Raw genomic sequence first — 13,771 nt, forward strand, 5'->3', positions numbered from 1 at the left:
TAAATGCTTGTGTTCCTAGCTCCAACAGTGCAGTAGTATCTAACTAAATGCTTGTGTTCCTAGCTCCAACAGTAGTATCTAACTAAATGCTTGTGTTCCTAGCTCCAACAGTGCAGTAGGAGCTAACTAAATGCTTGTGTTCCCAGCTCCAACAGTGCAGTAATATCTACCTAAATGCTTGTGTTCCCAGCTCAAACAGTGCAGTAAAATCTAACTAAATGCTTGTGTTCCCAGCTCCAACAGTAGTATCTAACTAAATGCTTGTGTTTCTAGCTCCAACAGTGCAGTAGTATGTAACTAAATGCTTGTGTTCCTAGCTCCAACAGTGCAGTAATATCTAACTAAATGCTTGTGTTCCCAGCTCCCACAGTACAGTAATATCTAACTAAATGCTTGTGTATCTAGCTCCAACAGTGCAGTAGTATCTAACTAAATCCTTGTGTTCCTAGCTCCAACAGTAGTATCTAACTAAATGCTTGTGTTCCCAGCTCCAACCGTACAGTAATATCTAACTAAATGCTTGTGTATCTAGCTCCAACAGTGCAGTAGTATCTAACTAAATGCTTGTGTTCCTAGCTCCAACAGTGCAGTAGTATCTAACTAAATGCTTGTGTTCCTAGCTCCAACAGTGCAGTAGTATCTAACTAAATGCTTGTGTTTCTAGCTCCAACAGTACAGTAGTATCTAACTAAATGCTTGTGTTTCTAGCTCCAACAGTACAGTAGTATCTAACTAAATGCTTGTGTTCCCAGCTCCAACAGTGCAGTAGTATCTAACTAAATGCTTGTGTTTCCAGCTCCAACAGTGCAGTAGTATCTAACTAAATGCTTGTGTTTCTAGCTCCAACAGTACAGTAGTATCTAACTAAATGCTTGTGTTTCTAGCTCCAACAGTACAGTAGTATCTAACTAAATGCTTGTGTTTCCAGCTCCAACAGTGCAGTAGTAGCTATCTAAATGCTTGTGTTCCCAGCTCCAACAGTAGTATCTAACTAAATGCTTGTGTTCCTAGCTCCAACAGTGCAGTAGTATCTAACTAAATGCTTGTGTTCCCAGCTCCAACAGTAGTATCTAACTAAATGCTTGTGTTCCTAGCTCCAACAGTGCAGTAGTATCTAACTAAATGCTTGTGTTCCTAGCTCCAACAGTAGTATCTAACTAAATGCTTGTGTTCCTAGCTCCAACAGTGCAGTAATATCTAACTCAATTCTTGTGTTCCCAGCTCCAACAGTGCAGTAATATCTAACTAAATGCTTGTGTTCCTAGCTCCAACGGTGCAGTAATATCTAACTAAATGCTTGTGTTCCCAGCTCCAACAGTGCAGTAATATCTAACTAAATGCTTGTGTTCCTAGCTCCAACAGTAGTATCAAACTAAATGCCTGTGTTCCTTGCTCCAACAGTGCAGTAGTATCTAACTAAATGCTTGTGTTCCTAGCTCCAACAGTAGTATCTAACTAAATGCTTGTGTTCCTAGCTCCAACAGTGCAGTAGTATCTAACTAAATGCTTGTGTTCCTAGCTCCAACAGTGCAGTAGTATCTACCTTAATGCTTGTGTTCCCAGCTCCAACAGTGCAGTAATATCTAACTAAATGCTTGTGTTCCCAGCTCCAACAGTAGTATCTAACTAAATGCTTGTGTTCCCAGCTCCAACAGTGCAGTAGTATCTAACTAAATGCTTGTGTTCCCAGCTCCAACAGTGCAGTAATATCTAACTAAATGCTTGTGTTCCCAGCTCCAACAGTGCAGTAGTATCTAACTAAATGCTTGTGTTCCCAGCTCCAACAGTAGTATCTAACTAAATGCTTCTGTTTCCAGCTCCAACAGTACAGTAATATCTAACTAAATGCTTGTGTATCTAGCTCCAACAGTGCAGTAGTATCTAACTAAATGCATGTATTCCCAGCTCCAACAGTACAATAATATCTAACTAAATGCTTGTGTTCCCAGCTCCAACAGTACAGTAATATCTAACTAAATGCTTGTGTTCCTAGCTCCAACAGTAGTATCTAACTAAATGCTTGTGTTCCCAGCTCCCACAGTGCAGTAATATCTAACTAAATGCTTGTGTTCCCAGCTCCAACAGTACAGTAGTATCTAACTAAATGCTTGTGTTCCCAGCTCCAACAGTGCAGTAATATCTAACTAAATGCTTGTGTTCCTAGCTCCAACAGTACAGTAGTATCTAACTAAATGCTTGTGTTCCCAGCTCCAACAGTAGTATCTAACTAAATGCTTGTGTTCCCAGCTCCAACAGCGCAGTAGTATCTAACTAAATGCTTGTGTTCCTAGCTCCAACAGTAGTATCTAACTAAATGCTTGTGTTCCTAGCTCCAACAGTGCAGTAGTATCTACCTAAATGCTTGTGTTCCCAGCTCCAACAGTGCAGTAATATCTAACTAAACGCTTGTGTTCCCAGCTCCAACAGTGCAGTAGTATCTAACTAAATGCTTGTGTTCCCAGCTCCAACAGTGCAGTAATATCTAACTAAACGCTTGTGTTCCCAGCTCCAACAGTGCAGTAGTATCTAACTAAATGCTTGTGTTCCCAGCTCCAACAGTGCAGTATATCTAACTAAATGCTTGTGTTCCCAGCTCCAACAGTGCAGTAGTATCTAACTAAATGCTTGTGTTCCCAGCTCCAACAGTAGTATCTAACTAAATGCTTGTGTTTCCAGCTCCAACAGTACAGTAATATCTAACTAAATGCTTGTGTTCCTAGCTCCAACAGTGAGTATCTAACTAAATGCTTGTGTTCCCAGCTCCCACAGTGCAGTAGTATCTAACTAAATGCTTGTGTTCCCAGCTCCAACAGTACAGTAGTATCTAACTAAATGCTTGTGTTCCCAGCTCCAACAGTGCAGTAATATCTAACTAAATGCTTGTGTTCCTAGCTCCAACAGTACAGTAGTATCTAACTAAATGCTTGTGTTCCCAGCTCCCACAGTACAGTAATATCTAACTAAATGCTTGTGTTCCTAGCTCCAACAGTGCAGTAGTATCTAACTAAATGCTTGTGTTCCCAGATCCAACAGTACAGTATCTAACTAAATGCTTGTGTTCCCAGCTCCAACAGTGCAGTAGTATCTAACTAAATGCTTGTGTTCCTAGCTCCAACAGTAGTATCTAACTAAATGCTTGTGTTCCCAGCTCCAACCGTACAGTAATATCTAACTAAATGCTTGTGTATCTAGCTCCAACAGTGCAGTAGTATCTAAATAAATGCTTGTGTTCCTAGCTCCAACAGTGCAGTAATATATAACTAAATGCTTGTGTTCCTAGCTCCAACAGTGCAGTAGTATCTAAGTAAATGCTTGTGTTCCTAGCTCCAACAGTGCAGTAATATATAACTAAATGCTTGTGTTCCTAGCTCCAACCGTACAGTAATATCTAACTAAATGCTTGTGTATCTAGCTCCAACAGTGCAGTAGTATCTAACTAAATGCTTGTGTCCCTAGCTCCAACAGTGCAGTAGTATCTAAGTAAATGCTTGTGTTTCTAGCTCCAACAGTACAGTAGTATCTAACTAAATGCTTGTGTTCCCAGCTCCAACAGTGCAGTAGTATCTAACTAAATGCTTGTGTTCCTAGCTCCAACAGTGCAGTAGTATCTAACTAAATGCTTGTGTTCCTAGCTCCAACCGTACAGTAATATCTAACTAAATGCTTGTGTATCTAGCTCCAACAGTGCAGTAGTATCTAACTAAATGCTTGTGTCCCTAGCTCCAACAGTGCAGTAGTATCTAACTAAATGCTTGTGTTCCTAGCTCCAACAGTGCAGTAGTATCTAACTAAATGCTTGTGTTTCCAGCTCCAACAGTGCAGTAGTATCTAACTAAATGCTTGTGTTCCCAGCTCCAACAGTAGTATCTAACTAAATGCTTGTGTTCCTACCTCCAACAGTGCAGTAGTATCTAACTAAATGCTTGTGTTCCTAGCTCCAACAGTGCAGTAATATCTAACTAAATGCTTGTGTTCCTAGCTCCAAGAGTGCAGTAGTATCTAACTAAATGCTTGTGTTCCTAGCTCCAACAGTGCAGTAGTATCTAACTAAATGCTTGTGTTTCCAGCTCCAACAGTGCAGTAGTATCTAACTAAATGCTTGTGTTCCCAGCTCCAACAGTAGTATCTAACTAAATGCTTGTGTTCCTAGCTCCAACAGTGCAGTAATATCTAACAAAATTCTTGTGTTCCCAGCTCCAACAGTGCAGTAGTATCTAACTAAATGCTTGTGTTCCCAGCTCCAACAGTGCAGTAGTATCTAACTAAATGCTTGTGTTCCCAGCTCCAACAGTGCAGTAATATCTAACTAAATGCTTGTGTTTCTAGCTCCAACAGTGCAGTAGTATCTAACTAAATGCTTGTGTTCCTAGCTCCAACAGCAGTATCTAACTAAATGCTTGTGTTCCTAGCTCCAACAGTAGTATCTAACTAAATGCTTGTGTTCCTAGCTCCAACAGTGCAGTAGTATCTAACTAAATGCTTGTGTTCCTAGCTCCAACAGTAGTATCTAACTAAATGCTTGTGTTCCTAGCTCCAACAGTGCAGTAGGAGCTAACTAAATGCTTGTGTTCCCAGCTCCAACAGTGCAGTAATATCTACCTAAATGCTTGTGTTCCCAGCTCAAACAGTGCAGTAAAATCTAACTAAATGCTTGTGTTCCCAGCTCCAACAGTAGTATCTAACTAAATGCTTGTGTTTCTAGCTCCAACAGTGCAGTAGTATGTAACTAAATGCTTGTGTTCCTAGCTCCAACAGTGCAGTAATATCTAACTAAATGCTTGTGTTCCCAGCTCCCACAGTACAGTAATATCTAACTAAATCCTTGTGTTCCTAGCTCCAACAGTAGTATCTAACTAAATGCTTGTGTTCCCAGCTCCAACGACAGTAGTATCTAACTAAATGCTTGTGTATCTAGCTCCAACAGTGCAGTAGTATCTAACTAAATGCTTGTGTTCCTAGCTCCAACAGTGCAGTAGTATCTAACTAAATGCTTGTGTTCCTAGCTCCAACAGTGCAGTAGTATCTAACTAAATGCTTGTGTTCCTAGCTCCAACAGTGCAGTAGTATCTAACTAAATGCTTGTGTTTCTAGCTCCAACAGTACAGTAGGTTCTAACTAAATGCTTGTGTTCCCAGCTCCAACAGTGCAGTAGTATCTAACTAAATGCTTGTGTTTCCAGCTCCAACAGTGCAGTAGTATCTAACTAAATGCTTGTGTTTCTAGCTCCAACAGTACAGTAGTATCTAACTAAATGCTTGTGTTTCTAGCTCCAACAGTACAGTAGTATCTAACTAAATGCTTGTGTTTCTAGCTCCAACAGTACAGTAGTATCTAACTAAATGCTTGTGTTTCCAGCTCCAACAGTGCAGTAGTATCTATCTAAATGCTTGTGTTCCCAGCTCCAACAGTAGTATCTAACTAAATGCTTGTGTTCCTAGCTCCAACAGTGCAGTAGTATCTAACTAAATGCTTGTGTTCCCAGCTCCAACAGTAGTATCTAACTAAATGCTTGTGTTCCTAGCTCCAACAGTGCAGTAGTATCTAACTAAATGCTTGTGTTCCTAGCTCCAACAGTAGTATCTAACTAAATGCTTGTGTTCCTAGCTCCAACAGTGCAGTAATATCTAACTCAATTCTTGTGTTCCCAGCTCCAACAGTGCAGTAATATCTAACTAAATGCTTGTGTTCCTAGCTCCAACGGTGCAGTAATATCTAACTAAATGCTTGTGTTCCCAGCTCCAACAGTGCAGTAATATCTAACTAAATGCTTGTGTTCCTAGCTCCAACAGTAGTATCAAACTAAATGCCTGTGTTCCTTGCTCCAACAGTGCAGTAGTATCTAACTAAATGCTTGTGTTCCTAGCTCCAACAGTAGTATCTAACTAAATGCTTGTGTTCCTAGCTCCAACAGTGCAGTAGTATCTAACTAAATGCTTGTGTTCCTAGCTCCAACAGTGCAGTAGTATCTACCTTAATGCTTGTGTTCCCAGCTCCAACAGTGCAGTAATATCTAACTAAATGCTTGTGTTCCCAGCTCCAACAGTAGTATCTAACTAAATGCTTGTGTTCCCAGCTCCCACAGTGCAGTAGTATCTAACTAAATGCTTGTGTTCCCAGCTCCAACAGTACAGTAATATCTAACTAAATGCTTGTGTTCCCAGCTCCAACAGTGCAGTAGTATCTAACTAAATGCTTGTGTTCCCAGCTCCAACAGTAGTATCTAACTAAATGCTTGTGTTCCCAGCTCCCACAGTGCAGTAATATCTAACTAAATGCTTGTGTTCCCAGCTCCAACAGTACAGTAGTATCTAACTAAATGCTTGTGTTCCCAGCTCCAACAGTGCAGTAATATCTAACTAAATGCTTGTGTTCCCAGCTCCAACAGTAGTATCTAACTAAATGCTTGTGTTCCCAGCTCCAACAGTGCAGTAGTATCTAACTAAATGCTTGTGTTCCCAGCTCCCACAGTGCAGTAATATCTAACTAAATGCTTGTGTTCCCAGCTCCAACAGTACAGTAGTATCTAACTAAATGCTTGTGTTCCCAGCTCCAACAGTGCAGTAATATCTAACTAAATGCTTGTGTTCCCAGCTCCAACAGTAGTATCTAACTAAATGCTTGTGTTCCCAGCTCCAACAGTGCAGTAGTATCTAACTAAATGCTTGTGTTCCCAGCTCCAACAGTGCAGTAATATCTAACTAAATGCTTGTGTTCCCAGCTCCAACAGTGCAGTAGTATCTAACTAAATGCTTGTGTTCCCAGCTCCAACAGTAGTATCTAACTAAATGCTTGTGTTTCCAGCTCCAACAGTACAGTAATATCTAACTAAATGCTTGTGTATCTAGCTCCAACAGTGCAGTAGTATCTAACTAAATGCATGTATTCCCAGCTCCAACAGTACAATAATATCTAACTAAATGCTTGTGTTCCCAGCTCCAACAGTACAGTAATATCTAACTAAATGCTTGTGTTCCTAGCTCCAACAGTAGTATCTAACTAAATGCTTGTGTTCCCAGCTCCCACAGTGCAGTAATATCTAACTAAATGCTTGTGTTCCCAGCTCCAACAGTACAGTAGTATCTAACTAAATGCTTGTGTTCCCAGCTCCAACAGTGCAGTAATATCTAACTAAATGCTTGTGTTCCTAGCTCCAACAGTACAGTAGTATCTAACTAAATGCTTGTGTTCCCAGCTCCAACAGTGCAGTAGTATCTAACTAAATGCTTGTGTTCCCAGCTCCCACAGTACAGTAATATCTAACTAAATGCTTGTGTTCCTAGCTCCAACAGTACAGTAGTATCTAACTAAATGCTTGTGTTCCCAGCTCCAACAGTGCAGTAGTATCTAACTAAATGCTTGTGTTCCCAGCTCCCACAGTACAGTAATATCTAACTAAATGCTTGTGTTCCTAGCTCCAACAGTGCAGTAATATCTAACTAAATGCTTGTGTTCCCAGCTCCAACAGTGCAGTAATATCTAACTAAATGCTTGTGTTCCCAGCTCCAACAGTGCAGTAATATCTAACTAAATGCTTGTGTTCCTAGCTCCAACAGTAATATCTAACTAAATGCTTGTGTTCCCAGCTCCAACAGTATAGTAGTATCTAACAATTTACAACAATACACACTAATCTAACAGTAAAATAGGAAGGGAGTGGAGACTAACAATGCAGCAAAATACCTCCTCTATCCATCTCTCATTCTCTCTCTCCTCCATCTCTCATTCTCTCTTCTCTCGCTATCTCATTCTCTATGTCTCTCCTCTTCTCTCTATCTCTCCTCCTCTTTCCATCTCTCGCTCGCTCTCTCTCATCTCATTCTCTGACTCTCCTCTTCTCTCTATCTCTCCTCCTCTATCCGTCTCTCATTCTCTCTCTCCTCCATCTCTCATTCTCTCCTCCTCCCTCCATCTCTCATTCTCTCTTCATCTCATTCTCTCTTCTCTCGCTCTCTCTCCATCTCATTCTCTGACTCTCCTCTTCTCTCTATCTCTCCTCCTCTATCCATCTCTCATTCTCTCTCTCCTCCATCTCTCATTCTCTCTCCTCCTCCCTCCATCATTCTCTCTCCTTCTCCCTCCATCTCTCTTCATCTCATTCTCTCTTCTCTCGCTCGCTCGCTCTCTCCATCTCATTCTCTGTCTCTCCTCTTCTATCCATCTCTCATTCTCTCTCTCCTCCATCTCTCATTCTCTCTTCATCTCATTCTCTCTCCTCCCCTTCTCTCTCTCCTCCTCCTCCTCCTCCTCCTACTACCTCTTCCTCCATCTATTTCTCATTCTCCCTCTTCATCCACCCCCCATCTCTCTCTCTCACCATGTATGAGGTGAAAATAAGGTGTGTGTGTGTGTGTGTCTCTCTCTCACCATGTATGAGGTGAAAATAAGGTGTGTGTGTGTGTGTGTGTGTCTCTCTCTCTCACCATGTATGAGGTGAAAATAAGGTGTGTGTGTGTGTGTCTCTCACCATGTATGAGGCGAAAATCAGGACTCTCTTGTGTTTCCCACAGGGCCACTGGGGGTCACTCAGAAGGTTGGGGTCATAGTCTGATGTGTCATCCACACCTGGAGAGGACAGAAACATACACGTAAATACATATACATGAATACACAGTGGTTAAACTCAACTATACTAATTGATTAATAAAAACATACTTTTCAATAAAATAAAATTAAAAAACGGTATAATCTTTGTAAATGATATCATAAATAGGACTGGTGGAGTTATGTCACACATGTAGCTAACATAAATCTATGGAAATGTCTGCTCTACCCAAAATTACAAACAACTAATTGCAGCATTAACTAAAAAATGCAAGAGGCAAGTAGAAGTGGCCCTCTGCTCTGCCTCTCTGCCCCTCTGCCTCTCTGCCCCTCGGTCTCTCTGCCCCTCGGTCTCTCTGCCCCTCGGTCTCTCTGCCCCTCGGTCTCTCTGCCCTCTGTTATTTACAGCAGTCCCAGGGGGAAGAGACAGGACAGCAGTCCCGGGGGAAGAGACAGGACAGCAGTCCCGGGGGAAGAGACAGGACAGCAGCCCCAGGGGGAAGAGACAGGACAGCAGTCCCAGGGGGAAGAGACAGGACAGCAGTCCCAGGGGGAAGAGACAGGACAGCAGTCCCAGGGGGAAGAGACAGGACAGCAGTCCCAGGGGGAAGAGACAGGACAGCAGCCCCAGGGGGAAGAGACAGGACAGCAGCCCCAGGGGGAAGAGACAGGACAGCAGCCCCAGGGGGAAGAGACAGGACAGCAGTCCCAGGGGGAAGAGACAGGACAGCAGCCCCAGAGGGAAGAGACAGGACAGCAGCCCCAGGGGGAAGAGACAGGACAGCAGCCCCAGGGGGAAGAGACAGGACAGCAGCCCCAGGGGGAAGAGACAGGACAGCGCAGGGAGAAAATAAACACGTCACACACTACAGCACCTTTAGAAAGTATTCAGACCCCTTGACTTGTTCCACATTTTGTTACGTTACAACCTTATTCTAAAATGGATAAAATAAAAACAATTCCTCAGTAATCTACACACTACACCCCATAATGACAAAGTGAAAACAGGTTTTTATACATTTTTGCAAATGTATTGATAATTAAAAACAGAAATACCTTATTTACATAAGTATTCAGACCGTTTGCTATGAGACTCAAAATTGAGCTCAGGTGCATCCTGCTTCCATTGATCATCCTTGAGATGATTCTACAACTTGATTGCACATACATTTACATTACATTTAAGTCATTTAGCAGACGCTCTTATCCAGAGCGACTTACAAATTGGTGCATTCACCTTATGATATCCAGTGGAACAACCACTTTACAATAGTGCATCTAAATCTTTTAAGGGGGGGGTTAGAAGGATTACTTTATCCTATCCTAGGTATTCCTTAAAGAGGTGGGGTTTCAGGTGTCTCCGGAAGGTGGTGATTGACTCCGCTGTCCTGGCGTCGTGAGGGAGCTTGTTCCACCATTGGGGTACCAGAGCAGTGAACAGTTTTGACTGGGCTGAGCGGGAACTGTGCTTCCTCAGAGGTAGGGAGGCGAGCAGGCCAGAGGTGGATGAACGCAGTGCCCATGTTTGGGTGTAGGGCCTGATCAGAGCCTGAAGGTATGGAGGTGCCGTTCCCTTCACAGCTCCGTAGGCAATCACCATGGTCTTGTAGCGGATGCGAGCTTCAACTGGAAGCCAGTGGAGAGAGCGGAGGAGCGGGATGACGTGAGAGAACTTGGGAAGGTTGAACACCAGACGGGCTGCGGCGTTCTGGATGAGTTGTAGGGGTTTAATGGCACAGGCAGGGAGCCCAGCCAACAGCGAGTTGCAGTAATCCAGACGGGAGATGACAAGTGCCTGGATTAGGACCTGCGCCGCTTCCTGTGTGAGGCAGGGTCGTACTCTGCGAATGTTGTAGAGCATGAACCTACAGGATCGGGTCACCGCCTTGATGTTAGTGGAGAACGACAGGGTGTTGTCCAGGGTCACGCCGAGGCTCTTAGCACTCTGGGAGGAGGACACAAGGGAGTTGTCAACCGTGATGGCGAGATCATGGAACGGGCAGTCCTTCCCCGGGAGGAAGAGCAGCTCCGTCTTGCCGAGGTTCAGCTTGAGCTGGTGATCCGTCATCCACACTGATATGTCTGAAAGACATACAGAGATGCGATTCGCCGCCTGGTTATCAGAAGGGGGAAAGGAGAAGATTCATTGTGTGTCGTCTGCATAGCAATGATAGGAGAGACCATGTGAGGATATGACAGAGCCAAGTGACTTGGTGTATAGCGAGAATAGGAGAGGGCCTAGAACAGAGCCCTGGGGGACACCAGTGGTGAGAGCGCATGGTGCGGAGACAGATTCTCGCCACGCCACCTGGTAGGAGCGACCTGTCAGGTAGGACGCAATCCAAGCGTGGGCCGCGCCGGAGATGCCCAACTCGGAGAGGGTGGAGAGGAGGATCTGATGGTTCACAGTATCAAAGGCAGCAGATAGGTCTAGAAGGATGAGAGCAGAGGAGAGAGAGTTAGCTTTAGCAGTGCGGAGAGCCTCCGTGACACAGAGAAGAGCAGTCTCAGTTGAATGCCCAGTCTTGAAACCTGACTGATTAGGATCAAGAAGGTCATTCTGAGAGAGATAGCAGGAGAGCTGGCCAAGGACGGCACGTTCAAGAGTTTTGGAGAGAAAAGAAAGAAGGGATACTGGTCTGTAGTTGTTGACATCGGAGGGATCGAGTGTAGGTTTTTTTCAGAAGGGGTGCAACTCTCGCTCTCTTCAAGACGGAAGGGACGTAGCCAGCGGTCAAGGATGAGTTGATGAGCGAGGTGAGGAAGGGGAGAAGGTCTCCGGAAATGGTCTGGAGAAGAGAGGAGGGGATAGGGTCAAGTGGGCAGGTTGTTGGGCGGCCGGCCGTCACAAGACGCGAGATTTCATCTGGAGAGAGAGGGAGAAAGAGGTCAAAGCACAGGGTAGGGCAGTGTGAGCAGGACCAGCGGTGTCGTTTGACTTAGCAAACGAGGATCGGATATCGTCAACCTTCTTTTCAAAATGGTTGACGAAGTCATCCGCAGAGAGGGAGGAGGGGGGGAGGATTCAGGAGGGAGGAGAAGGTAGCAAAGAGCTTCCTAGGGTTAGAGGCAGATGCTTGGAATTTAGAGTGGTAGAAAGTGGCTTTAGCAGCAGAGACAGAAGAGGAGAATGTAGAGAGGAGGGAGTGAAAGGATGCCAGGTCCGCAGGGGAGGCGAGTTTTCCTCCATTTCCGCTCGGCTGCCCGGAGCCCTGTTCTGTGAGCTCGTAGTGAGTCGTCGAGCCACGGAGCAGGAGGGGAGGACCGAGCCGGCCTGGAGGATAGGGGACAGAGAAAATCAAAGGATGCAGAAAGGGAGGAGAGGAGGGTTGAGGAGACAGAATCAGGAGATAGGTTGGAGAAGGTTTGAGCAGAGGGAAGAGATGATAGGATGGAAGAGGAGAGAGTAGCGGGAGAGAGAGAGCGAAGGTTGGGACGGCGCAATACCATCCGAGTAGGGGCAGAGTTAGAAGTGTTGGATGAGAGCAAGAGGGAAAAGGATACAAGGTAGTGGTCGGAGATTTGGAGGGGAGTTGCAATGAGATTAGTGGAAGAACAGCATCTAGTAAAGATGAGGTCAAGCGTATTGCCTGCCTTGTGAGTAGGGGGGGAAGGTGAGAGGGTGAGGTCAAAAGAGGAGAGGAGTGGAAAGAAGGAGGCAGAGAGGAATGAGTCAAAGGTAGACGTGGGGAGATTAAAGTCACCCAGAACTGTGAGAGGTGAGCCATCCTCAGGAAAGGAACTTATCAAGGCGTCAAGCTCATTGATGAACTCTCCAAGGGAACCTGGAGGGCGATAAATGATAAGGATGTTAAGCTTGAAAGGGCTGGTAACTGTGACAGCATGGAATTCAAATGAGGAGATAGACAGATGGGTCAGGGGAGAAAGAGAGAATGTCCACTTGGGAGAGATGAGGATTCCAGTGCCACCACCCCGCTGGCTCGATGCTCTAGGGCTATGCGAGAACACGTGGGCAGACGAAGAGAGAGCAGTAGGAGTAGTAGTGTTATCTGTGGTAATCCATGTTTCCGTCAGCGCCAGGAAGTCTAGGGACTGGAGGGTAGCATAGGCTGAGATGAACTCAGCCTTGTTGGCTGCAGACCGGCAGTTCCAGAGGCTGCCGGAGACCTGGAACTCCACGTGGGTCGTGCGCGCTGGGACCACCAGGTTAGAGTGGCAGCGGCCACGCGGTGTGAAGCGTTTGTATGGCCTGTGCAGAGAGGAGAGAACAGGGATAGACAGACACATAGTTGACAAGCTGCAGAAGTGTTGTTTCTTGTATTATTGTCTCGTGTCTTTAGAGAACTGTTTCACTTTGATATCCTTTTTCTTCTGTCCTTGATTTGATTTTTCACATGATTTGGAAAGGCACACACCTGTCTATATAAGGTCCCACAGTTGACAGTGCATGTCAGAGAAAAAACGAAGCCATGAGTTTGAATGAATTGTCCGTAGAGCTCTGAGACAGGATTGTGTCGAGGCACAGATCTGGGGAAGGATACCAAAACATTTCTGTAGCATTGAATGTCCCCAGTGGCCTCCATCATTATTAAATGGAAGAAGTTTGGAACCACCAAGACTCTTCCTAGAGCTGGCCGTCTGGCCAAACTGAGCAATCTGTGAAGGGCCTTGATCAGGGAGGTGACCAAGAACCTGATGGTCACTCTGACAGAGATCTAGAGTGTCTCTGTGGAGATGGGAGAACGTTCAAGAAGGACAACCATCTCTGCAGCACTCCACCAATCAGGTTTTTATGGTAGTGACCAGACGGAAGCCACTCCTCAGTATAAGGCACATGACAGCCCACTTGGAGAAACAAGATTCTCTGGTCTGATGAAACCAAGATTTAACTCTTTGGCCTGAATGCCAAGCGTCATGTCTGGATGAAACATGGCACCATCCCTAGGGTGAAGCATGGTGGTGGCAGCATCATGCTGTGGGGATGTTTTTCAGTGGCAGGGACTGCGAGACTAGTCAGGATCGAGGCAAAGATGAACGGAGCAAAGTACAGAGAGATCCTTGATGAAAACCTGCTCCAGAGAGCTCAGGACCTCAGACTGGGGTGAAAGTTCACCTTCCAACAGGACAACGACCCTAGGCACATATCCAAGACAACGCAGGAGTGGCATCAGTACAAGTTTCTGAATGTCCTTGAGTCCTGAGCTCTCCCAGCCATAGCCTGGACTTGAACCCGATTGATCATCTCTGGAGAGACCTGAAAATAGTTTTT

At 44.9% G+C, this 13,771-nt stretch overlaps 1 protein-coding gene across 2 annotated transcripts in view; it reads right to left on the minus strand.

Moving 5' to 3' along the window:
• LOC106572907 (CDK5 and ABL1 enzyme substrate 2) overlaps positions 1-13,771 on the minus strand; it is a 133,104-nt gene that overhangs the window by 71,930 nt on the left and 47,403 nt on the right. For both annotated transcript variants that reach the window (XM_045696504.1, XM_045696503.1), the window contains one exon: positions 8,465-8,562. In XM_045696504.1, coding sequence (XP_045552460.1) covers positions 8,465-8,562 — 98 coding nt within the window. The remainder of the gene's footprint in view (positions 1-8,464; positions 8,563-13,771) is intronic.

Source organism: Salmo salar, chromosome ssa15, assembly GCF_905237065.1.
Source record: "Salmo salar chromosome ssa15, Ssal_v3.1, whole genome shotgun sequence".
Classification (NCBI taxonomy): Eukaryota; Metazoa; Chordata; class Actinopteri; order Salmoniformes; family Salmonidae; genus Salmo; species Salmo salar.